General features: G+C 36.4%; 1 protein-coding gene across 1 annotated transcript in view; it reads right to left on the reverse strand.

The window, feature by feature from the left end:
• Positions 1-27,827, reverse strand: part of Kcnh5 (potassium voltage-gated channel subfamily H member 5) — a 283,311-nt gene that overhangs the window by 58,504 nt on the left and 196,980 nt on the right. Inside the window, exon 9 of the mRNA XM_051196001.1 lies at positions 9,701-9,953. Coding sequence (XP_051051958.1) covers positions 9,701-9,953 — 253 coding nt within the window. The remainder of the gene's footprint in view (positions 1-9,700; positions 9,954-27,827) is intronic.

Here is a 27,827-nt window from a genome sequence, read left to right on the forward strand (position 1 = left end):
GTTGGAAAATAATCAAGGAACAAAAATATTATGATAACCTGGGGAAATCAAGGATAGATCCTTACATCATAATACCAAATCCTAATATAAAGATGAAATCTGTATGTGATGTTCTATTTAAGCTAGTAATTCCAAACAAAAGTATTCTAACTGCATAGTCTGAAGTGCTAAATTTACTTGTGGAAATGCTCACAGAACTAATGTTTATTACAGTCCAGTAAAGTGTAGTAAGATAAAAGTCAAAGGAAAAATAATTTATGAAACACTAGATAGCTAAGTAACATAGATTGCATGAAATGGTATACATACCACTAACATTACATAAATATAAAATCAGTACAACTACATTGTATATACAACACACCCTACCCTATCACTCATACATGTACATGAAACTTAGAAACAAATGAATTAATGTGGTAGCTCCTCTCAGAATTATGGGGTCAATGCATGGGTTTCTCTTAAGTTTACATGCATTTTGTAAGAAAAGATATAGTAGCATAGTTTCTAGTGCTAAAAACATAAGTTTATAAGAACGATCTTTTGATTCACCTCAGTTTGTTTAAGTTTTGTTTATTTGTTTTTGTGTCTAATATGGTTACATATCCTATACTTTCTTCAGACGCTTATTTTCCCTTAAAGAGATGGAAAGGGGGTTATATTTCTTCAGATTCGTTTTTATGACACTTTCTCAAGTTGCCAATTATAATACCATCTCTGATCCATTTATAAGTAGTCAGCTATCTGATTTTCAGGTATGACAAGCTGTGATACTAACTAATGCATTTGACTCAGTAGTAACATTTCTAAGAATTAATAAAAAGATAAAAACGTAGGTTAGTATCCCAATACTTTAAAACATGTTATGTATATACAAAAACAAAATAAATAAGAAAATATTTGTAAAATGTCAATGAATAAAGAACTAAATCAGTTTTTGAAATAACACACAAAATTCTTATCTTGTGATACTAGATCTACTAGATCAAAATTGATTAAATAATTACAGGAATGAATCCAGAAATTCATTCATTTCTTTTAGGTTTTCCAAATTAATGGAGTATGAATTTTAAAATGATTCTCTTAGAATATTCTGTATTTCTTTTATGTCTGTTGCAACACCTCTTTATTCACTTCTGATTCTGTTATTTTTGGTTGTCTACTTCTTTATTTTCATTATTTGGGTCAAGGGCCTACTTTCATAGCACCAGAAGGTGCCAAGCAAACCTCCAAGGGAGAGTAGTAACCAGTAGTCCTGCCCACCAATGATGCTTACAAATTACAACGATGATCAGCATAACAAAATAACCAAGTGGGTGCAGTAGCGGTACCCATATCTCAGTAGTAACCAACAGCTCTGTAATTGGACTTAAGGCCTCTTCAAGAAGAGAGAAATATGCTTGGTACCAGAAACCCAGACAACTACCTGGGGTTAGTGAGGTCATGATTCTTGAAGAAGAACCCACTTGATGGGAGATGTCATTCTGTAAATATGTTTCTCATACTGGTTAATGAATAAAGCACTATTGGCCAATAGGAAAGGAAGATAGGAGGGACTAGGAGAAAAGGAGGAAAGAGGAAGGAGTAAGGGGAGTCAAGATGGAGAGACTGGGGAGATGAGACGTCTGCTCTATTCCCCACTAAGAGAAGACCACGTGGAAATATATAGAAATGGGTGAATAATTAAGACAGAGCTAGCCAATAATAAACTAGTACCTGGCCAACAGCATTATATTAAATATAGCAACTCTGTGTGTTATTTGGGGCTGGTGCGGCGGCGGGACAAGACCAGCAGCGGGCAGAAAAACCTTACTCCTTACACCCACTTACTAAATCAGCACAATCCCTAATTGCCTCTAGCAGCCATAATAAAGTATATAGAAATAAGACTAATGCACCAAGACTAAAAGTATTATCAAGAAATACACTTTATAAAGTTTTCATGATAGAATCAAAGTGCATTGTGTAATATGCTGTGATGTATAGTCCATTATGATTCAATTAACTTGTCAATCAAAAAAAATTTTAGATAAAAGATAAAATGAACAAATGGCTAAAAGAAAATGCATTTCAGTAATAAAATAAATGTTTTGAGTAATATGTTCACCACTTTTTTCTTTCTGTCATTTCCCAGTTTACTATATAATGACTCTATATAACATTTATCAAAAGACCAAAAAGAGAAAATTGATTCATAGATACAATAAAATTTTAAAGCATGTACAAAATAAAAATATTAGAGAACTATAGCAAAATTAACAAATGTGGATAACTCTTACCCTATCTTCAGAATAGTCAATAAATATTGATTTATTATTAGTGGAGACTATTTAAACATACTCTATGAATGAGTAGAATTTCCTCTTATCAAAACAGATGGCTGTTAATTTTGTAGGTATTCAAATATTAATTAGGTATTTTGTTTTATCTAACTGAAATATTAAAATCTTAACTTATTTCTACTTTGAATTTTTAAATTGATCCCTTTTTGCAATGCTAAGGGGAAAACTCAAAGCCTTAAGCATGCTAGTCAAAAGCTCTATCATTGTGCTTCTTGCTCACTCCAAAATCATTTATCACTTTGCAATCATTGGTGAAAATATCTATGATACAAAAAAGACAATAAGAAACAAGAATATTAACTCATGACAAACTTTGTCCCCTACTTCTGGTCAAAAGTGTTAGAGAAATAGAACAAAATTAACAAACAGGGATAATTCTACTCTCCTCATCAACATTGTCATTACATAATACCTGATACTGACCACTTCATGACGTAAAATTTCCCTAGGTATATGTGATATATATATATATATATATATATATATATGTATATATATATATATATACATATATATATATATATATATATATATATAGGACATTGTTGAATTATTCACTTCATATTATACTTGCTCTATCTAAGCAAGTCACTTAATATATGATTCAGTTGACAGTAATATTTTTATTACACTTCTGGGAAGGTGGTCATCATGGAAGTCTTAATTACCAGGTGTGATAAAACCCATTAATATTCTTTCAAGGCATAATATGAACTTCATACATTCTAAAAATATTATAAAATGTGAACATGTGACAGTATGCATGGAATACCTAATAAAGATGTATCTTCCTGCATGGCAAAGATTTTACACACTTTCAGGCAAAGAAATTCCTATTCATGTTCATGACTATAGAATTTCTGATGCTTATTTTTAGGTCAGTTCCTGCTGGGTGCAAATAGTGTCAGATGTAAACATTTTGGAGCTTAAGCAAACTAGCCTCACTCAAAGCCCTAAAATAGGAAGGAACCTCACTCTTAGCAGGAAAGCTGTTGTTTGGCCTATTTATATTTTCTCAACTCTTTGCATCAAGCCCTATAAAGTATTTCACTGCTGAACCACAGGAAATGGGATTGGAAAATAGAAATTAATGCTTAACATTCACATAGTAAGAAACTGTACAATAGAAAGATAAAACAGAGCTAGAGTTACAACATGATTAAAGGAGTAATACAAGCTGTAACCTGCTTGGGGAATGTGGTACCCTATAGGGATAGTTTAACAGCCAGATTTGGCTTTTTATCTTAGACACATTACATAGTGAGTTGATGATATGGATTTTAAAATGCATAAAAGTCAGGTAGTCATTATTTAGAATAACTAACTACCTTGCTGAACAGATCTTTTGAATTTTACTTGGGTACTTTCTTGGGTGTGTTTGGAGCATGACCATGGTTCTATTTGATGAGTTTTCCATTCATATTTGATAAGAGTTTATTAATGCTTATAATTCTACATCACAGTCCATTACTGAGGGAATTCAGGGAAGAAACTCAAACAGGGTAGGAACCTTGAGTCAAGAACTGCTGGCTTGCTCACCATGCATTCTTGTAGCACCCAGCATTACCAGCTCATGGATGGCATCACCAACAGTGAGTTGAGTCCTTGCATATCTGCAATCTCAATAAAGAAAATACACCACAGGCTTTCCTCCAGGCCAATCTGGTGAGAACAATTTCTCAGTTGAGGTTTCTTCCTTCAAAATGAGGCTAGACTTTGCCAGTTGACATAAAACTAGCCATTAAAGGTTTATGTAGGTAATTTATTTGTAACCATAGTGAATCAAATTAATATATATATATATATATATATATATATATATATATATTATCTCAGATAGTGAATATGTGCCTTTGTTATGGGCTAGTGGAATTAAATCTATTTAATTAACAAGAATACCTAAAAACTACAATAGACACTCAAGAGAAAATTCATATAACCAAAACTTAATACTACAGAAATTTCCTAAATCATAAGGACAGAGAAAAGGAAAGAAAGGAACAAAGAAGACACAAGCAGCTAGAAGACAAGTAATAAAAAGCCAATAAGAATATTGAAAGTAAACAGAAGCAACAGTCCAATTGAAGATACAAAGGTGCTAAATGTAATCAATATTAAGTTGTGGCTAGATGTGACTATAATAAATAACATAGCCTGGTAAAAGTAATAATAACTATATGATGTAATAGTTGATACATTTTTATCTTCAAAGATACTTAAAAACACTAAAAGTATATAAGAACATAGTGAGCAATTCAAGAGAGAGCAATTGTGATGATATAAGGTAAGAGAGACTTCTAGAAAGCAATGATCATCAGAGACAAAGAAGGTTATTGCTTAATGATAAAGGAACAAATTGTGAAAAATATATAACGGTTGTAAAAATATATAGTAGTAGAGTATATAAATATGTAAAACAAATATTCTTTGACAGGTGGAAAAGAAGGAAACAGCAATATAGCATAATTTGGAGTTTCAATACCTCACATTCAATAATGGTTTCATGAACAAAACAGAATGTTAACAAAGAAATACTAAGCATAAATATTTACTTAATTTACTAGCCAACACATCACTATAAGGAAGCATGGCAGTCAGCTCATAAGCTTTATTATGAACACACATTTATAAAAATATTCAACTTTAGGTTTTTCAAATTTCTGTTTTTAAATGGACTTTGACTATTTATAAACTATAAGTACCATCAAGAAATATTTTAAGGAAGAAAAGAATTAAGTAGATAAGCATTAAAGCTAAAAGTTTTATGGATATGGTAGAATATAATCATTTTTATGTATTTATTTTTAGTTTGCATGTGTGTATCATTCAGTAAAGAGTAGAGAAAAGACATGATACAATTGAAGCTAACAAGGAAGGCAGAGAGCAGAGTCTTAGTATCCTTATCACCCATGCAAGCTGTTAACATTTAATCCTCAAAGTTGGAAAGTCAACGGCAGAAATCCCAAGAGATGGACATGATGCTCTAGGATGATGGCTCTGATGGAGAAGACAGAGTGAGGGGTCGAAGCTGAGGACAGACTGGGCAGTGACAGCTTTAAACAAAAACTACAAGAACAGTAATAATAATAACTAATAAAGATGATATTGAGAGAACCGAAGAAGAATCCTGGGAGATGACTCAGCCTGTGAAGTCCTTTCCTTGCAAGAATGAGTACTTGAGTGCAGTCTCCAGAACTCACCTAAAATAAAGCTAGGCATTCTGGCACACACCTTTCAAAGTTGGAAAGTAGAGACATGGACATACATGAGGCTCAATGGCTGGTCAGTCTCGCTTACTTGGCAAGGACTTATTTTAAAGAGTACTGTGGAGAGAGTTTGAAACTACAAAGAAGACAAGTGCTTGCATATCTCTAGTGATAGTTGCCACATAAGAAAGTCTGAGGTAGCACTCAGAGCTCCAGATAAAAGATGTCATAAATACTGTTTAAACAATTAAAATTAGCATCATTTAAATTGCAGCACTTATGTGCTTCAAGAAAAAAAAAAAGCTAATTTGTTGACACCACTAATACGTGTCTTCATCATATTCAGGTCATCCCCATGTTTCACAGTTCGTTGTTTAAAAGAACATATGGAGAGAAAGCAAGGAAGAAAGAGAGTTAGTTCTAGAAGCCTAAGGTAGAAAGCCCTTGACTTCTAACAGCAAGGGTACAAGGAAAAACAATAACCATGGCTAAATGTCACATTTTCTCAGTTCTCAGAATGGAAAAATATTATCCATTCACATTTTGGATTTCATTTTCTGTTCAGAATAAAATTGAGGTGTAGATTTTGAATTTTGAAAACAAGAATTCATGTTTTCTCGGGAAATGCGCAAATGTTTACAAGACATGATTCTTAAAGAACCAATTCCAAGTAAAGTGAAATATTGGCCCAGCTCAACTTCCTCATATTTCTAAATGCATTTCCCCTCCCTCTTTCTTCCCATATGCCTCCTTCTCTCAAATTCCCAAGAACACCCCACCCCCTCATCTAAGGTGTGGGAAACTAAGCCCTACATACACGCTCCCAGTTCTTTTGAAGTTAAAGTTGAAAACCACAAGAACGAGATTTTCTTAGTTTAAGATTCTAACCCTATGATTCTAAGAATCAATGAAGACAAGTGAAAAGAAGAAATATGAATAAAACAAAAACTTGAATCTCAGGAGCAAGGCCTATTGTTGGTAGCAAGCTACTATTTTAACAGCCCCCGAAAGGTGCAATATACTTGTCAAGACATTTAGAAGTAACCTGGCTATTTCAACTATACCAACAAATCTATTCACGTTAAGTAATTATATAGTAGGAACTAAAAAGTAAAAAGACATTAACGAATATAAAATGTGTACGCATCATGAACTTAATTTGGAATTCTTTGTGCTTCATGCAAAGTGGGAAGGTCACACAAATTGCATGGAGGTGTAAGAACTGAAAAGAACTTCAAGTTGGAAAAAGACATCAACTGCAATTATATTCATATGCCCTATTTAGAAAATAAAAATCCTGAAACCGTCCCCCAGTGTAAAAATGAAGGTATGCGTTGACTGCATTTTTATCCTTCCTCTAATTAGTTATGCTTCAGAACTTACTCATTAAACTGCTTGGCACTTTGGACACACTAAAGAATAATGCCTTACCCAAGAGATGCTAAAGGATCCAGGATCCCAAAGATTAAGAATGCACCTGTTTCTGAATCTAGAGATTTGAATGCATTTTAAAATGACCTCCCAAAGCAAGGCTGCTGAAGGAAGTTATAGAAAATCTGACAACTGGCTTATCAAGCTACAAGGGAAGAGGGAAGTGAATGGGGAGAAGAATGAAAGTGAGAGAAGGCAGTGGGGAGGGGAGGGTAGAGGAGGGAGAGGAGAGGAACAGGAGGAGGGAGGGAAGTAAAGGGGAAGAGAGGGGGAAGTAGGGGGAGAGAGAGGGAGGGAAGTGGAAGGCACGGGAGAGGAAAAGAAATAGGAGGTAAAGACAACAAAGGCCGAGAACAGATTACGTGCAACCTGGTGAGTTTTGAAATTTCTTCCAACTTTGAATTATTTCAAAGTAAGTTAATAAAAAATTTAAAAGGGAAAAGAAGAAAGGAGAGAGAAAGGAAAGGGACAGTCACCGCATGCCAGTGTGATTGGTGATTTAGCTAGCATCCACCTCATCCTCCACTCCTGAAGCATTGTTCAGGAGTCTTAAATGTTAAAAATTGTACTCTAATTGCCTCTTGGCAGAAGTAGTCACTCTTAAAGATCCATTTTTAAAAAACTAAAAGGAAGAAGGTTGCCAGAGGGGTGTCCACATAATTTGACTCATTAACTTAGATATGAATAGTATCTTAATTCCAAGACTTGGGAGAAGGTCGAAAATATACACTCAAAGAAATAAAATGTGGCAGATAGATGATGAGCCTAGCCTGAAACCTGGGGGCCCTGTGTTCACTTTTATGGTGTCATTGGGCGAAGCCAGATAGATTTCCTTTTCAAATGGAAGGAAAATGCATTTTGTCTGTCTCACTGAGCAAATGACTCCATTTTAGCAGATCCAAGCCAGAGGCTCTGTCCTCACAGCTTTTTCCAACCTTTTAAAGGAGTTACCAAGGTGTAGTGAAATGAAGAAAATGAAGTCAAATAAATGGCAAGGAGTCTGCAACACTCACTTCCATACCATAATATTTGATGTCTCTTTTCCCAAAACCCCCTACTGACAAGATCATTAAGGAAAAAACAAATGCATCTACTCAGAGGTTTTGCTTTATCTTCCTCTTTAAGCAAACAAGAGTAGTCATAGCATGGATATGCTTCATTTTACCCCAAAGGGCCGTTCTGATGATGGCAGCTTTAATGAAAGAGTATGCCTGCTTTATACTACAGCAGACAAAGGCTAAACAAAGGCAGTGTCAAGTACACCCACAGCACTGGTTCCCAAGCACTCTGTTATTTCCTTGCAATAACATTTATTGGTTGTGGTGCCTTGCAATAACATTTAAAGAAAAATAATTCCTGCAAGAAACTTAACTGTAGCCATAATATTATTTTCAAACAGTTAAATGAAGGCTTTGCAAACAGTACTATTCTGTTCTTTGCAGTCCCAATCCGTTGTCTACTACTGTTTTAATAGAAACTTCTTTCCACTAAAAGGTCATTTCTTCTCCATTCTGTATTCTGTATTTTCCAAGGAATTGTACCTTTGTACCACCTTTTGAAATCAGACTCTCTCTTTTTCTTTCTTTTTTTTTTTTTTTTTTTTTTTTTTGCCTTGGATTCTACATCCGTTTTGATTTTTTGCCTTTGCAGCTTTGGAGTTTCTAAAACCCACCAGTCAGTCTTTTTTCTTATGAGAATCAGTCAAGCTATGGTAGGTTGACCTCGGTAGCAAAAAATAAAAAAATAAAATAAAAAATCCAATACTTTAAAGATTGAACTCATTTTTCATGAGACATGAGCCATGAAAAATATGATCAAAATGGAGCTGACACTGTGCAACTTTAAGTTATTTTACTTGAGACAAACACAAGGGTTGATGTCCATCTGACCTCTCATTTCTTCTTTTTTATCTGTGCGAACTCCATGTACTTACTGCAGGTACTTGAGCAGAAAGTGATCTAGAAGCTCATACAGTGAGTTTGATTATCAAAACATGCATCCTACACTGTGGTCACTGTATGTTAAGTTGTTGTTGCTATTTATTCTGTGAAGTTTGTGGTGTGTTACCTCCTTTGTGTTTCTCTATTGGAATCGTTACCTACTAAATGTCTGAACTTTAGAATGAATTTATAGTCAACCAACTAATTTCCCTGGCTAAAGAAAAAAGATGATGGGACCAGCTTTATAAACCGATTTCCTCCCATTGTGCTCATTCCTGTGAGTCTCATCAGCCTCCTCAGCACTGTCTTCTTCATAATTCACCCACTGTTATGAGGCAAAACCATAGAGAGTAGGATGATGTATATTCAGCCCTCACTTGGTTACTAACTGGGCAAGTCATGGGTCTTGACCGGCTCTTCCTTAAAGGGAGGGGCTGAACTGTATAGATCTATAGCCCTCCGAGCCCAACTCCCTGTATTGCTAATCTGAAAATAGTTCCAAAAGTAAAGTCCCACTTACCAAAGAAGGTGTACAAAGCCCCTTAGGCTGTGGTCAGCTTTTGTGCAAGTGACTGTAATACATCCCTAAGTTTCAGGTTAGCTGTGACTGAGACTAATGTTCTTTGCTGAAACAGCACCCAATTTTCACTGGAATTCATCATCTCATTAGTGACCTCATTTCTAAAGTCACCAAACAGAGGGAATTTCTGTTCAGAATCTCGAAAAGCTAAAATACAGGACTGTGACACATCTGTTACTATGTCAGGAAAGCTCACAGTACCTAAAATAGCCACCACCTCGTCATCCTGGATAACTTCCAAGGACCCCGACACTACAAAGCAAAGAGCATCCACACTTTCTCCAGCATGATAAATCAGGTCCCCGGGAGCACAGTGAATGGTTTGGAACTCCACTGCCAAGGCACGCAGACACCCATCGCTGGCCAATCGGAATGCAGGATGTTCGTTAAAAACCTTCCGGTTCAGATGAACACAGATGTCAGCTCTCATGTCCTTGGGACAGATGGAGAGGACCTAAAGAGAGTGAGAAATGAATAAGTGAAAGGGAAATATAAAGCGTCTATTTCAGAAGAAAACAAATGTCACACCAACAAATTCGTACTGACCACTACTTTGTCTGCTAGACAAGGCTCTAGGCATCTGGAAGGTAAGGTTATAGACACAGGCCTGTCCTCAAGGAGATCAGGGTCTAGTGAGGTGCACTGATGTACAGATAGACATCACAGCATCAGATCACATCACAACACAGACTATGTCACAGCACAACACAATATAGTCAATCAACACTTAGGAAGGTTTCCTATTGTAATGAAAGTCTTGAGAAGTCAGGAATAGTCTTAGCAAAAATGTTATGGTCAATCCTGAAAATATGTGCCTGCAAATAACATTATACAGACTGAGCAGATTACATTGATTTATTTAGAAACATATATGTGTGTGCCTACATATATTATATGTATGTACATAAGTCATCAATTATAGAAAATGAGATCATGAATTCGGAAGAGATTAGGAGGTGACTAGGTTTGGAGAGAGGAAGGGTCAAGTAATATAAGTATACAATACTCTCAAAACCTAATTTTTTTTCTTTATTTAAAATTATTTTATTTCTCACTGTTTTCTTTTCTTCTCCCTCCCTCTTCCACCCTCCCATGGCCCCCGACCACCCTCCCATCCCATTTCCACACCACTTCACAGGTGCGGTGAGGCCTTCAGGAGGGTCAACAAAATCTTTCAAGTCATTTGGAGTAGGGACTAGGCCCTCCCTCCTGTCTCTAGGTGAAGGGAGTATCCTTCCATGGGGGATGTGCTCCCAAAGTCCTTTTATGCACGAGGGATACATCCTGGTTCCACTGTCAGAGGTCCCTTAGACTGCCCAGGCCTTCTAACAGAGACCCATGTTCAGGGAGTCTGAGTAGGTTCAGTGCTGGATTCCCAGCTATCAGTCTGGGGACCCATTAGCTCCTCCTTGTTCAAGTCAGCTGTCTCTGTGGGTTTCTGTAGCCTGGTCTTGTTCTCCCTCTCTGCATCTGGATTCCAGTTTAGCTCAGTGTTTAGCGGTAGGTGTCTGCTTCTGTTTCCATCACCAAAACAACACTGTACAATAAAGGAACTTTAGGCGGTATCACCATCCCTGACTTCAAGCTCTATTATAGAGCTATGGTCCTGAAAACAGCTTGGTATTGGCACAAAAATAGACAGGTGGACCAAATCGAAAATCCTGATATAAACCTACACACCTAGGAACACCTGATTTTTGACAAAACAGCTAAAAGTATACAATGGAAGGAGGAAAACATCTTCAACAAATTGTGCTGGCACAACTGGATGATAGTGTGTAGAAGACTGCAGATAGACCCTTGTCTATTGCCATGCATAAAACTCAAGTCCAAATGGATTAAAGACCTCAACATAAATCCAGCCCACACTGAACCTCTTAGAAGAGAAAGTGGAAGTTACCCTTGAACAAATTGGTACAGGAGACTGCTTCCTGAACATAACTCCAGTAGCACAGACACCGAGGTTGGCAATTAATAAATGGGACCTCCTCAAACTGAGAAGCGTCTATAAGGCAAAGGACACACACAGTTAACAAGACCAAAGGACAGCCCACAGACTGGGAAAAGATCTTCACCAATCCTACATCTGATAAAGGGCTGATCTCCAAAATATACAAAGAACTCAAGAAACTAGTCAACAAAACACCAAATAACCCTAGTAAAAAAAAATGGGGTACAGAACTGAATAGAGAATTCTCAAAAGAGGAAATCAAAAAGGCTGAAAGACACTTAAGAAAGTGCTCAACATCCTTAGCTATCAGTGAAATGAAAATCAATACAATTCTGAGATACCATCTTACTCCTGCCAGAATGGCTAAAATTAGAAATGCCAATGACAACTTATACTGGAGAGGATGTGGAGAAAGGGAAAGGGTCCTAAATTTTTTAAATAAATAAAAAATAAAAACAAAAGTTAATATCCTCAAAGTCAATTAACATAGGATATTAACATTCATTTCCATCCACCCAATGACTTAGAAATATTTTATAACTACATCAAGAACAAACATTATATGTTAGTACAGACAGGAAGTAGATACATACTAGCTGACTGTAAGAAAATAAAATCCATAATTCTATGGATCTAAATTCCAATGTTCATATAACACCACTCTCTGTATTTCTTCAGTCTGAAAATTTTTCCTCTTATAAAAGAACAAATGTCCAGGGATAGAAAAAGGTTTACATCAGCCTGTGAGACACTGACAGACAGACATCTGTAAGCAGCAGACACAGTCTTACACATGCATGCAATTTTCTGAGTTTAGGGAGGATAGCCGATTCCAGTTCAAGGTGTCCTGTAAGAGTGACAAATGGCAGAAACATGCCTCAAAGCAAGGTGTAGGGAGCTTTCTTGGACTGTAGCTTTCATATTGATCATTTAAAACCCAATGCTAAAACGGATATTATCGCTTTCTAGAGTATTTTTTATTCTTTTACATGTAGATCATGACTTTTAGTTGTTTTCATCCCCTCCTTTTATTGCTGAAATCCCTCCAACTTTCAGGTTGGATTGCCTGTATGGGTATGGGTGGAAGCATACATACTGTAGCATGTCACTCACCAGTGGGTACACCACTAAAGACAGTGGCATCCCTTCACTACAGTGATGATTAACTACGAATAGTATCGCTACAAGAGCAGGGGCTATCATCACATCTAACCAGAGAATCTCCAAAGTCAGGACTGCCCACCTTATAGATACCCATGAAGGCACTTTCCTCCTACCCCCTGAAAAAAACTAATTTTAATAACGTTTTGCTTATTTCAAAGGTAAAGCTAAGTTGGTCCCCAATTTAGTTTTAATGAATAATATTTAATGTAGAATGGTTGTCTTTCTTTTCTTAATTATTTTCTAACTTTAGATTCCTCTCCACCCCCTAGGCTTGAAATATCCCAACTATTCCTTTTATTTGTCTTACCATAAACGTAACTCTGGCTGCTTCTCTGCAAGAATGATCTATCACACAGTGCAATTAAATTATACTTTCTGAATTCTTTGTCTTTACCTTTCCCATGACTACATTTTATTTCATATCACAATCATCTCCATTGGCTTCTTTTTAATACTTTTTCAAATTCCTACAGACAACAGTTATCAGTTCACTTGCCTTTCTGAAATGTCTCCTCTTTGAAGAAAGGAATGCCCTGACAGAGCTTAAAAAATATTTGGTACTTCCCCATTTTAGCAGTTTCCAATAATGATAGTCAGTACATCAGCCTTTAGTGGGCTTAGACAATGCTGGCCATTCAACAGGCATTTACTCATTTTCCTCTATGTGCCATTATGTTAAAGCCACAGACATGTAGACAGTCATTATCCTTACTATAGAGGCACTAACAGTGAGTTTGCAAAACAGACATGAAGAGACGTTTACAATGCAGTAGGAAAACACAATGACAGGGACACAGGAGCACAAGCTACCTATGAGTCTCGATTTACAGCTTACAACATGAGGTCATAAGGTTAGGTTCCGGAGGACATAAGCCTAGGTTCAACTGGAACATTTATTACCTAGACCAAAGATGGTCTAGGGCAGTGGTTCTCAAACTTCCTAATACTTCAATCCTTTAATACATGTCCTCATGCTGTGGTGACCCTCCCCCACCATAAAACTATTTCCTTACTGCTTCATAACTATAATTTTGCTACTATTATGAATTATATTTATTTATTATACTTATTTATATTTATCTTACAATCAGTATATCTGACATGCAGCCTCAAAGAGGTCACAACCCACATGCTGAGAACCACTGGTCTAGGGTGTTTTACGTACTCTCTCCAATCATCAAATGTGAGGTAAGGATACTGAGCACTGGCATTATAAGTTCATGGTAAAAATATAAGTTATTCTATATACCCTGAACATAGCCAGGGCTGAAGAAATGCTAGCCTTTATTACCACTTGTAAGCATATGTGTTCCTATAGTTTGTTTTAGCTCTCTGCAAAATATATTTCCTTCTACCCCTGTATGAAGTCCATATTGTTTGATAAAAGAGAAGGAAGTACTTTAATATAAATCTGAACATACTTCAAAAATAGGCTGAGATTAGTATTTTTAAGTTGAAAATACAAAATGTTTTTAAAACATATTACATCAAATAGCACAAGGGAATAAATGAATTGTTCTGTCTTTTATCTATTTACCATATAGAGATTTCAGGTTTTTATTCTTTTTGGAGACAATCATTTTAAACCATTTTAGTTGGACTCACATTGCAATTGCAATCTTCCAATATTTAGAATAATCTGCATTTACTAAAAGATGACTTTCACTTGTTTTAAGTACAGGCCTTTTATGATTTCAGTTAACTTTTGATACAAACTCAGTATGCTTTTGTTTATTTTTAAGGTTATAATCATTTATTATTTTTATTTATCCTGCTTTGGGTTTTGAGCTTACTATATTGTGCAGGTTGGCCTCAAACTAATGACAACCCAAAGCACTGGAATACAGGCAAGTATCACCCACTTTCACACTCTATCTTCACTAATTATATTGATTGATGGCATATATGTAGAGTTGCCATGAAGAGACAGGTGTTAAAATAGACCAGGCAGAGTCACACCTGATAATAAGCTCCCTCTCTAACCTTAGACAAACCATCTTTCTAATACGGTCTGTGCTATCAGAATTATAAACCTATTATTTATCCTGGAAATAATGATACACATAAAATTTCTAGGCAAGAAAAAAATATAGTTTCAACTGATAGAATAAAAGTACCATTCAAGAACACTCACACATAGTACAGTTCTTCAAATTATAGTGTATTTTGTCATGACAGTCCCATCCAATAATTTCCTTGGTAGATTCTCTAATGGTATCTCACAATTACTAGCAAATGAAATTATACTGCAGTGGAGAAGATTCAGGTTTAGAGTGAATTCTGTTCATCTCCAGTGTGTATTATGTCTCCCTTCATCATGTTAGCATATTAATAAATTAGATTCCTAATTAAGAGAAGCAATAAATTTCCCCTTGGAAGAGCAATGAACTGTTTACAGAATCATTTCTCACAACACTGAAAACCAACTCTGAAGAACAGGCGAATGCCACACTTTGAACTCTAAAGTGTTTTTGTATTATTTATGATATCCATTAAACCCAAGGTCAAGTAATACAGTAGCGGACACTTTTGGGATCCGAGGGTCCAATCGCAACGCTATGGCTACAGAACTCTCAGTAAAATAAACGTGACGATTTTATCTCTGCTTTCTTAAAATATTCTGTGGCTCCCTTCCCCACAGGTAAAGGCAAAGTTGTAACCAGGCCTGCAGTGCTTCGCGGGGGGGGGGGGGTGTCCCTGAATCTTTCAGTCTTTGCCCACAGGCACATTTCAACTGCACATTTCTCATCCTTCTCAACTTGCCATGCACCTGGTGATGCTTCACGCTTGCTTTCCTCTCTACTGACAGGTCCCATCATCACTCTCTTTGCCTAGTCCTCTCAGATTCATCCTTCTGTGCCAAATGCAATTCCTACACAGTCACATTACAGAATTAAGGATTGTATTAGAAAACAAAACTTACACGGTCCTCAATGTCTAAAGAAAAAAAAAAACCAAACAAAAACAAAAAACTATCACAATATCACAATGTCTGTTCCCTGGAGCTTACAGTCTGGCACAGTTGAAAAATCACTGTTTCTAGTCCAATGTCTCATTTACAGATAAGACAAATGTTTTTTCTTAAAGGCTGTGTGGCTCGCTGAGGGCATGCTCAACAAACAACTAGCAAAAACTCTTTAGTTCCAGCTATGAAACCATGCTCTCAAGTAAAGCTGACCCAGGAATAAAATATAACATCTGTGCCTTCTGTTGCTCTCTGGATCTTTGTATAAAAATAAAAATATGGATTTTTACAAGCAATTTAAGGCTCAGTTAATCAAATCTGTAATCTACTGAGCAGCCAAGACTTTGTTAGAAACTTGTTTCTCATTCCTAAATACTTGAATGTAGCTCACAAGGGCACCACACACTACAGCATGTCAGTATAGCCACAAGACTTATTGCTAAGTTCCTTATTTCATTTTAATTTGTACTAAGAGGAAGTCGCCTCTTATTTGAAATGCAAGTTGTCACCCATAGCTGAGAAGGCTCAGAGCTCAGTGAGCATTTGATAAATATTCCTCCTCTTTGTTCCCCCCTCTACCACATTAACATTTTATCACATTATGGCATTAGTAACTAGGAAACATTAGAAAAGGTGCTCTAAATCTATTGACACAGGAACCAGGATGCTCCATCCAGATGGCTACCATAAGAGTCAGTTTTAACCCCCTCTCTCACTCACTCTTCTCAAGTACTTAAAGCCATACTCTAACACTTATTGTACACAATATGAATAATTAAATGCATTAAAGAAATTGAATTTTTCCACAATTTATACTTATTTACATTGTCATTTCCATAAAGCTAGAATCTCTGAAGTTTTATTTCCTACCATCATTCATCAAAGTCATATAATCAATATTTAACTCATTCAATACTCATTTTTTGAAAACAGACACAGAGTTCATTAAGAAAAAAATGTTTTAGCATAGATTAAAGCACTGGCATTAAGAAAGACAGAGCGGGACTAGAGAGGTGACCCAGCAGTTAAGGGCTCTATCTGAGGATTGAAGTTTGGTTCAGCATTTACAAGGGGCTGTAACCCCAGTTTAGACCGGTTCAGACTGGTTTAGACCAGTTTGATCCGGTTCAGACCGGTTCAATCTGGTATAGACTGGTTCATCCGGTTCAGACCGGATAGATCCAGTTCAGACTGATTCAATCCAGTTCAGACCGGTTTAGTCCGGTTCAGACCGGTTCAAACCGGTTCAATCCGGTACAAACCAGTTCAGACTGGTACAAACTGGTTCAGACCGGTTCAGTCCGGTTCGGACAGGATCAATCCGGTTCAAACCGGTTCGATCCAGGTCAGACCGGTTCAGACCGGTTCAATCCGGTTCTGACAGTCCGGTTTCTGACAGGTTTGATCCTGTTCAGACCAGTTCGATCAGGTTTATACCGGTTTAGACCGGTTCGATCCTGTTCAAACCGGTTTAGCAGACTGATTCGATCCGGTTCAGACAGGTTTACTCTGGTTCAGACTGGTTCAATCCGGTTCTGATTGGTTCAATCCTGTTCAGACCGGATCGATCCAGTTTGGACAGGTTCAATCCAGTTCAGACCGGTTCAGTCTGGGTCAGACCGGTTCAATCTGGTTCAGACTGGTTCAGACCGGTTTGATCCTGTTCAGACCAGTTTGATCTGGTTTAGACCGGTTCGTCTAAAGGTTGTTAGTCTAGAATTCAGTGTCTCATATAGAGCATCCTGGGAAGAATAGTTTCACCCACAGCAAGTGGACATGAGTGTCAAAATAAGTCATGCCTAGTTCTGTTGGAGACCATCACCATCCTCACAACCTCAGGTCTCTCAGGCAGAAAATTACTGCCTCTTAAAGAAATAAACAGAATGTTCAGTAGAACATTCCAAGGTACTGGTCTCACAGCCAGTTAAAGAATAGCTCAGGTCTCTCTCTCCTGTTGCAGTTTAACAGCCAGCTAAGAGAGTAGCTAACCAGAAAACAAGTATCTAATGTGCAAGTGAAAACAAGGGCCACAGGCAGTGATCAGACGGGGGCACATCCTAATATCATTTGTTGCTGTAAAATAAATAGTTCAATTGAATATCTATAAAATCCTGCATGGGGAGTAATACATAATTTTAGTGCTTTAAATAATATGAACATGTAAAAAATGACCTCTGTATTTCCCCCCCTGGAACATGCAAAGAGTATAAATACATTAATGACATTCTGACATTGATACACTTCAAAACCCTTCCTGTTTTCATACAATTCAGTCATGCACTGCTAATTAATCTCTCCTCAGGAGTCCCACAAAGCTGATATTAAGTTGGAGAAATCAGTGGAAGGAGTCAGGCTAGTGACATTTGGACATAAACTATTTTTATACTCTTTCCTAGAAAGAAGGAGCCTAAGACTGGAAAAAGCCTTCACAAACATGCTTCTCTTGTTCAGTTGGGGGAAAGAAAAGCAAACTCACTGAGTGGAGTGAGGGGAGAGTGAGACACTGAGTAGAGCATAGAAAGAGAGAGACAGACAGACGGAGGGGGGTCATGCAGAACAGTGGAATCAGTATTTGATGTTCATTTGCCAGTCTCCAGGGTGTCAGACCTCCAAGGAATTAATCCAGGAGCAAAGTAATGAAATAACACTAAGGCAAATTAACTTCCCCTGTTTAAAAGTAAAAGGTCAAATTTAGTGACTTAAGACTGCTATAACCAGTAAAGAATTGTAAGTTAAAACCCATTAGTTTCACATCAGAGAGTAATTTACGGAGAACAGGCTCCAATCCTGAGATGAGGCTCTTCCTGTAGACATATAGAGGCATCCTATTGGCTTTCCAGGATCTTACCTTTAGGGTGACCTATGTAGCAGGTAGAGAAGAGAGCACATCTCTCCAAAGCTTCAGATTTTCAGAAGTAGTAACTTTCTAAAGTCAGGACTCAGACCAAATGAAGTTTCTATTGGGACTGGGAAATGGGGCAATGGGTAAGGTAAGGACGCTTGTTGCCAAGCCGGAGGACATGCCTGCATGCCTGAGTTCAAGCACCAGGACTTGTATGCTAGGATCAAAGAACTGACTATCCTGTGACCTCCAAGCTCACATACAAGCACAATTGTGTGTGTGTGTGTGTGTGTGTGTGTGTGTGTGTGTGTGTGTGTGTATGTATGTATGTATAGTTTCTATTTTTCTGATCTAAATCTCACCTGTCATTTTTAAATGTTGAGTTTTGAGTAAAAAAATCAAAACAAAAACAAAATATCTTTACTATTCAGGTGAAAAAAACTTTAAATTAGAAAGAGATTTTTAATGTATTTGATTAGTTGCTCAGAAGAATAGAAATAGTAGTCTTTCTACTGACTATGACTTTTTGGAAGTCACCTATGCCAAAGATGGTTTCCAGCTTCTATGAAGCAATGACCTCTGTTGCTAATGAAATCTGGAGTGGAAATGTCATCGCTGGAGTGTTAGTGAAGACTGACTACATTTATACCCCAAGACCTAATAATTCTATTTCTAGGAAAATACTTAACAAAACAAATATCCACATATGACTGTCCATATAGATGATATGGTTAAAAATAAGAAAGGAAACCCAAGTCCCAAGTGATTTACAAGGCCATCACATTTGTGGCATCACAGAAGACCCAAGCTAAAAATTACCCATACATAACGAAACTCTGACAACCATACGCACATTTCAGGATGTTCATAGACTGGACTAGCATTCAGCAATAGAAGGGTGAGAAGGAATCATAAAATCAATCAATGGGTCCCACTGACAGAAAGTTGACTGAAAGAGTCTGTCACAAAAAAGAAAGTCTGTGTAACCTGTTTATATCAAGCTGAAAGGATGGCAAAACCAGTTATAGAAGCTAAAGGTCAAGAAGCAAGTGGCTCTTGGGAAGGCAGCATAGGTTAGTGCCTGTAGAGTGGATTCTAGTAGTAGTTAGGGGAAATGGTAGCCACACATGAATGTTTACTTTCTCAACATTTATCATCGAAAATACCATTTTCAATTTTTGTCATTTTAAAATATTTTAATTTCAATTTGATATAGGCAAAGAAAAAATAATTGAGTGATTAAGAACACTAGCTACTACTCCTCTGGAAGATCAAGGTTCAGTGGCTTTTTCTTCTTTTAATGATCAATCTCTAGATGTTTTGGCTAAAGACACAAAAAATACAAATAAATAAAATTTTCCTCAAAAAGGAAAGGTATGAAAATTTGCTTTAAAAGTCAAGTCATCTCTTGGAAAGCAGATATCATTCAATGATAGGCTTGGAGAAATGGACATTAGAGGTGTTGAATTCTGAACAGAACTGTGCCTATAGTTGTGTGGCCATGGATTAGTCTGTATAAACACATTATTTTTTAACTATAGAGTGCAACCAAAATTCCTACATCAGTTCCAGTTCCAAAATGTTCTATAATCTGAAAAACACAAACAAACCTCAAATATACAAGATTAGATACTCAGGAAATGCCACAGAGGAGCAAATAAAGTGAAGAACACATAGGTGGATGCATTTTGTATTTCATCCTTAACTTCTGCAAGATTTGAGATACTGTTGCATAAGCTAATATAAATATATTTCCTATATATGTGTGTACATATACATTTACATATACATATATACTCATATATATGCATTTATAGATCTAAAAATCAAGAGTACACAGAAAAGGAGCAGAAAATTGTCTTTGAGGTATTGAAAATTATGAAGTAGGAAAAAAACTCAATGAAAACAATTTTAGAGAACTGATTTGTTAGCTATTGAAATCACACAGAAACATTTGTACAAACTTAAGATTGATACAGATTACACATATTATATTAGTGAGTTAGAGAGAGAGTGTGTGTGTATATATAAAATTATTATGGAGCATAAAACAATGATGCAATGTAAAAATAGAAAGCTTCGGAGTAAATAAGCTTAGCATCAATTCTCCAAATGTGCTGACATTCACCATAGCAGACCCTGGTCAATAAGTTTCTGAGAAAATCCCATTGTGTCACTGCACATAGTTCAAAGATGATGGAAATATTTAACTAGCTTTCTGTTTAACCAAAGTTGTCCCTATTAGTAAAGTTGGTCTGAAGAATTTAGCTCTTAGGGATCTGTGAGACAGAGGAAAAAAAGAGTACAGTTTTTGAGAATTTATATGTACATGCATGCTTCCTAGAATTTTCAAAGAGCAGCCATTATGCACAAATGAAAGGAACAGAAAGAGCAGCATATAGGCTATACTATGACTTTGACATGAAATATTCCCTGAAAGTCTCATGTGCTAGGTGGTTAGTCACTAGCTGATTGAGCTATTCTTGGGGCCCTGCTAACATCAGCAGGAAAAAGACAGGTCATTGGAGATGTGTGCTTGGAGGTATCTTGTGACTTGTCCATTACTCTACCACATAATTCCACCAACATGATGTCCTATATAGTACATGCCCAAGACAACATAGAATGCATTCTCTGCAGCCATGAACCAAAATAAACCATTCTTTCTTCAAGTTGTTTGTGTCAGATTTTATCATAGTAACTCAGCAATTATACATACTATAATAATATAACAGGCAAATAAGTGGTACAGAAAATATAATTTAAAACCAATCAAATGAAAGATAAAGCCCAGACTGAGAGAAAATACTCATTACACACACAACACACACACACACACATGCACACACACACATAGTCACATCTATAAGTATAATATAATATATAATAAACACTACGTATACTACAAAAAATACCACTAAGATACAAACAAGGGTAATGGGAAGCAAATATGATTAAGGTATGCCAGAAATAGGTATGAAAATCTTACAATAACACTCATTATTCTATAAAACAATATATGTTAATTTTGGAACTCTAAACATATAAAAAGTATGATATCTTTGGATTGAACCTGGCTGGACAGTGTTGAATTCCACATGCTTTCATGTACATATCTCAACCACAATTTGGGATTTTTTTCAGATATTAGTTCTTTTCAAAAGCCTTTACTCACATTCTCTCTATACTTTTAGTTTATGAAGCCTTCCTACCATTTCTGTGGACCTACTTGGTGCTGTGCAGCAAGTCCTATGGGGTTCTTTGCTCTTTTTCTCTCCTTTAACTAAATATTCGAGCATATGCCTTGAGTTCACAAGTTCTGACTCCTTGATCAAGTCTGCTACTGCAAATCTCCATTGCATTTCTCACATTAGTCATCCTTGTTGCTGTCATTAGTATGATCCCATGGTTTTCATGAATTTGTTTTTTATCATTTCAACCAAAAATTAATTCATTTTGTTCATATAGTTTTTTTTTCCTGATGGCATACATACATAAGTATACGCATATCTGCATGAGTAAGCATGCAACACATTGACAAGTATCATTTCATCTTAAAGTTATAGGAAATCCTGCCATTTGTTACAGATAACAGTGTGAACCTTGAAGACATTGTATTAAGTGGAATGAATCAGGCAAACACAGATCAGCGCTGCATGATGCGCTTTGAGTGTGAACCCTGAAGAATTCACATCTGAGGCAATAGAAAGGTGGTACTAGATAGTGTGCAGTGAAGAAATGGGAAGATCTTAAAATTTTTTCTTAAAGCTAATTCCTGAGAAGATTACAACGTACAGGCACAGGATGGTCCCACTCCCATGAGTATTTATTTAGATAACACAATTAGAATTGACGGCCTTAAAAAGGAGAACAGATAGATCTGTGAGAAGCTGGGAGAGGAGGGGTGACTATGATCAAAATACATTGTATGAAATCCTCAAAGAGTTAGTAAAATGTTAATTAAAATTTTGTACAAGGTATAGATTTCCAGTAATCAAATTAATTAGCACTGGAGACCCAATGTATAGTGTACCATGTTGTACTTATAACCTGCTAAGAGAATTCTGAACAGAGGCTGGTAAGGCGTAAGGACTCAGGCAGGTAAGCAGGCAAGGAGACAGATATAGGTTAATATAAATGGATACTGTAATTGCATTTGTCATGGTACTTATTCTACAAGGCACAAACATATCAATGCATCACATTTTACATTTTCAATGTGAATTGTTGTCAATTATTTCTCAATATGCTAAAATAAAATTTTAAAAAGTATAAGAAAATACTTTGAAAGTTGCTAAAATCATTGAATCTGGAAATTGTACATTAAAGTCACAATAAGATACCAGGACACCAATCAATATGGCTACCATGTAAAAGGTTGTAATTATAGCAAGGCTCAGGGAGAAGATGGAGCAATCAGGACTCTCATGTACTCTGAGCTACCACTTTGCAAAACTCTGTCAGTTTCAATAATACTTAGCATCCACCACATTGTAACTCATCAATCTTCACCAAGTTACACAGAGTATAGATAGTCTTTCAGAAAGGCATACATAAGGGTTTCATGCTGCCTCTGGTCACAGAAAGTGCGGAACATCCCAAACTTAAAAAATTAATACTCCAAAATGTTACAAACCCTAAAACAAATTTAATTCTTTGGAATTTTGGTTTTCAAATTACAGAAATTCAAGAGGTAAAACCTATGAAAAATTAGCAAAGCAAAAAAGTCTAAAAATAGGAAATACATCCATCCCTAACTAAGTCAGATAAGAGATTGTCCATCTGCAATGGCCTAAAATTAGAACCAGCTCTGATGTCCATCCATCAGCCATATAATCAGACATCCTTTATGAAAGTCCCATAATTCAGTGCTACAAAATGCTCTGTGGGTTTCACTATATGAAGTTCACTGACAAAAATGATTTCAGGGAACAAACCAAATACCTACCAACTAAGTGATTTAAAAAGTGGTAAATGTGTTTAATACATTATTCAGTCACATGAAATTAAATACTAATACAAGCCACAACATGGGGAGACCTTGAAAAATGCTGAGTAAAAGAAGCTAGTCACAGAAGACCACAAATTTCATTTTTCTACTTACGGGACAGGTCCAGGATATGTAAACTCACAGAGACAGGAAGTGGTTGTTGTGGGTCCAGAGGAGGGACTAATAGTTATCCCCGAAAGGGGACATGATTTCTCTTAGAAATGATGAAAATGTACTGAAAATAGATGCTGGTAATAGTTGTAGAATCTTGTAAATATACTTAAAAGCCATTTACTTTGAATTTTAAAAGTGAATGATTTTACAATTTTTAAAATAGTTGCTTTAAATTAAAGGATAATGCACTGACGAATACTTAGATGTCAATACATTTTTTTAGTGCTGACTTCAGTAACGTTTATACGCTATTTAAATACGTAGAAAATATTTGTCTGCTTATATGTGATTTGTTTATATTGTGCATGTATGTACATGTGTGTGGACTCTCCTATGCCAAAGCACTATGTGCAATATTATTACCCACATCTTCCCATGTAAAACATATAAACAGGCCAATATATTCAAAATTAAGTTGCACAGTAGTAGTGTAGAAAGTTTTAGAGGCTTGAGTATGGAATTTCACTCGCTAAGTGTATGTGCATAACAGAGAATGCATTACAAGTGGAGCAAACATGAGGGTTTGCATCAAAAACAGTTCCCTATAATTTCTGACACATGTTGCCTGTCTTTCTTACCAGGGAAGCAATACAATCAATATAAGGGAAGGCTTCACGTTTTGTGGTACAAATCCAGTTTCCAGGGAAAGAATAGCATCTCAGAGAGGTGGGAGGGTCTGAATAAGAATGAAATGTCTGAGGATTAACAACACAGCCATATAGGTCAAATCAAAGGGAAAATTAGATCTTTTACAGTTGCAAAATTAACTTTGTGGTCATGAAGCCCATCTTCACTGTATGTAGTGGGAGTGGTTTTTCTCTGCTTTTTTTTTTTTTTGTGATTTTTTTATTTTAATTTTTTAATTTAAATTGTAAACAAACTTATTTTACATACCAATCCCAATACCTTATCCCTCTTGTCTTCCCACTCCCCTCACCACCTCCCAGACCCACCCCCATGCACTCCTCAAAGAGGGGAAGGCACTAGGGATAAATACTGACACCCATATTCATAGGACCTACTTTAATCTTATGCTGGTTCTCCTGCTGTCAGTCTGGAGTCCTTGAGCTCCCAGAAGTGGTTTTTCTTAAGGAACTTGTACATAGAAATTTCTATTACCAATGCAGGGCTTCCTGTTTTAATTAGGATTGTATCAATGTCATTGGTAAGAAGTGAAAAATAAGCACTGAACTCTGCTAATTACTGAGTTATAAATTTAGTACTACATATGATGTCATGGTGATGAAATGGCATAATAGGTTTGAAACCAAACTTTGCTCATATGCATAATCTTATTTAGTGGTATAGACAAATAAATCTTTTTTTAAGTTTAAGAAATTATTTTGAACTGATTTGTAGTCTTTAATATCCCAAACAGCATTGTGACATTATAAAGATGTTTGGAGAAAAAAAGCCTGGCTTGAATTTTAGTTCATGCATTATTTATACTAGGATATGTCATCAGTACTTTCCCAGCTGAGAAACTGGACATGTCAATAATACCATTTTTTTTTTCAGAAGTCAAACTTATCACAATTTCATCAGCCAGGAAATAGCCATGAGTCCTGGAGTAAGTAAGAATTCTCCATGAGGAGAAGCTGTCACCAATGTGCAGGATTTAGGTGTGACAGAGGCCTTCAGGTACTTCTTCAAGCCTCAAAGAATATAACTAAAGTCTCCAATCCTGTGAATATAATCTCATTTCTGCCATGGCTGCTCCAGCACAGAAGATGAACAGACATGCTGCCACAGATGACTATTGACTGTAAGAAAAAACAGTGGATGACAGCTCTGGCATTAAGAAAGCATGCAAAAGTCTATAACATCGTAATTAGCTTATGGTAATGAAAAATAAAAGTACCATTCCAGTGGATCTGAAGAAAATGAAATCCTTGGACTCAAATGTAGCAAAACATGGATCCATATTCCTAAAATGAAGGGCTAATGATAGGAAATCAAAGAATATCTAAAATAATGGAATTGTACCACATCAATAAACTAGGAGATGCAACGTGGTAAAGATGCAGATTCGAAAATTTTCACCAGGTTCCTATAAAGTATGTTTGCAAACATGGCAAGCTTACTCCTACGGTTCATATGTTAAGGTGCACGACTTAGAAGTGCTAAGACCATTGAAGATTTGGGCATTTGTACTGGCCTGTCCTTGGTGTTCAGACAGGACATGTCCTCAGCTGTAGCCACTAAGAGCACCAACTGTGCACATTCACTAAGTTCCCTTTTAAAGGGTCCAAGCCCACCTCCCATCTCTTTCTTTCTCTCTCCTCTCTGTCTGCTTCTCTGTCTCTCCCTCCCTTCCTCCCCCTCCTCCCCCTCTCAGTCTCTTTCCTCTTTCCTCTCCCACTGATCCTGTCCCTAGAGGCTGGTCTCTCCTCTCCCCTTTCCCACTTTTTTATGATCCCTTTCCCCAAATAAAAAACCTCTCACTTGAACTTTGTTGCATGACATCTTTCTCACATGCTGCTTTTTAAAAATTACAACAGTAGGGAATATAAAATTGGAATGACTACGCAGTGTTGCAAGGTAGTATACACCACAGTGGTTTAGAAAGTAGTGTTAGCTGAGAAAGACAGATTAAAAACAAAGAATGAAAAACACAGAGACAAATATGTTCAATTCCTTTCTTTACAAAGGTTCAAATACAGTTCAGTAGGGAACAGATAGTATTTCAACAAACAGAAGTAGACAAATTGGACATTATTGAACCTCCCTTCAAAAAGACTGAAATCCTATTTTGAACCTGAAATCTCACAAATGCTAATTCAAAGTAAATAAGCACTTAAGAATAAAATTTAAAACTGAACTAAAAAACTTTGGGAGAAAAACATAGCAGAATATCCTCAGAACCTAAGGCCCAACAGAATTTTTAAAACTGTCCCTTCACAAATGAAAAATGTTTGTGGTATAAAAACATGCTATAAAAGATTGTAAAAACCAACTACAGACTGGGAAAATAGTTATAAACCCACACCCACCAAGGGATTGGTCTCTAAAACACATAAGGACTCTCAAAATACCTCCTAAAGGTCCAGTTACAAAATGGTCAAAAGACATGGACAGGTATTTCACTAGAAAGAATAAACAAATAAACAAGAAAATTTGTTCAATATACTTAACCACCAGGGAAATACAGATTAAACACATGATTCCACTTCTCAACTAGATAGGAAATACTAATTCCTTAAATGGTTATCAAAGGAAGTAGGTTTCATATATTGCCGGTGGATACACAGAGTGACTCAGTCACTTTGAAAAAAGGAGCATGTTGGATTCTTACAAAAATAAATATATGCTTACCATATGACCCAGTGACAGAAAGAAATGTTATTTTATACAACATAATACACACAAATGTTTATAGACACTTTATTGTAATGACTCCAAATAGGAAACAACACAAACTCTTGTCAACTAGTGAGTAGTTAAACAATCATGGGATTACTCTCAAAAATATGAAGGGGGCTAAGCATTGTCATATACAACAGCTTGAATAGGACTGAAGGGAATTTTGGATGCAGATAAATACAAAAGCTCATGTAATTCTATGTAGATGGTATTCTTGGAAAGACAGATTTAAAGACTAGAGGAGGAAAGGAAAGTCATCATAAAACTGATAGACCTAAATAAGGTTAGTAACTTAGATTAACACTGATATTCTAGTCAGGCAGAATGGGGCCATACTGAAAAACTGAGTGGATAGTAGAAACAACCCCCTAGGGCTGCAAGTATCTCAAAGCTAGAAGAAAATAAAGATAAAATTCACACATCTCAGCTTTTGTAAGAAGCAATTAATAGCTTTTTCAATTGAGGAGAGCCTCTGGCAAGCCAAGCTCAACAACAGGCAGCCGTCACTCACAGAGTTTCCAACTCACCTTTATGAGACCTCACTTTGTATGAAGCCAGACACCATTTGAAAGCACTCCAGTAGAAGAGCTCAACTGCTCTAACTGTGTCCCAAGATAAATGTGACCACTTTGTATGTTTCCTCTCAGGCATCCTGTTTATCTCAAGTAGTCAACAACAGAAAGCGGACTAGAATGCTGAGGATGTGGATCGAGAAGAGAAAATAGGCCCTCCCTAGACTAAGGTCATGGAGATTGTTGGGGTTTCTAACTAGTCTGTAAACAGCTCCATCACTATTTTCATTTCATTAGCTCAGAGATATACCTTTTCTTGTATGGATATCCATTTGAATAAATTATCTAATAAATGGATAACTCATTC

The sequence above is a fragment of the Phodopus roborovskii genome, unplaced genomic scaffold, assembly GCF_943737965.1.
Source record: "Phodopus roborovskii unplaced genomic scaffold, PHOROB, whole genome shotgun sequence".
Lineage (NCBI taxonomy): Eukaryota > Metazoa > Chordata > Mammalia > Rodentia > Cricetidae > Phodopus > Phodopus roborovskii.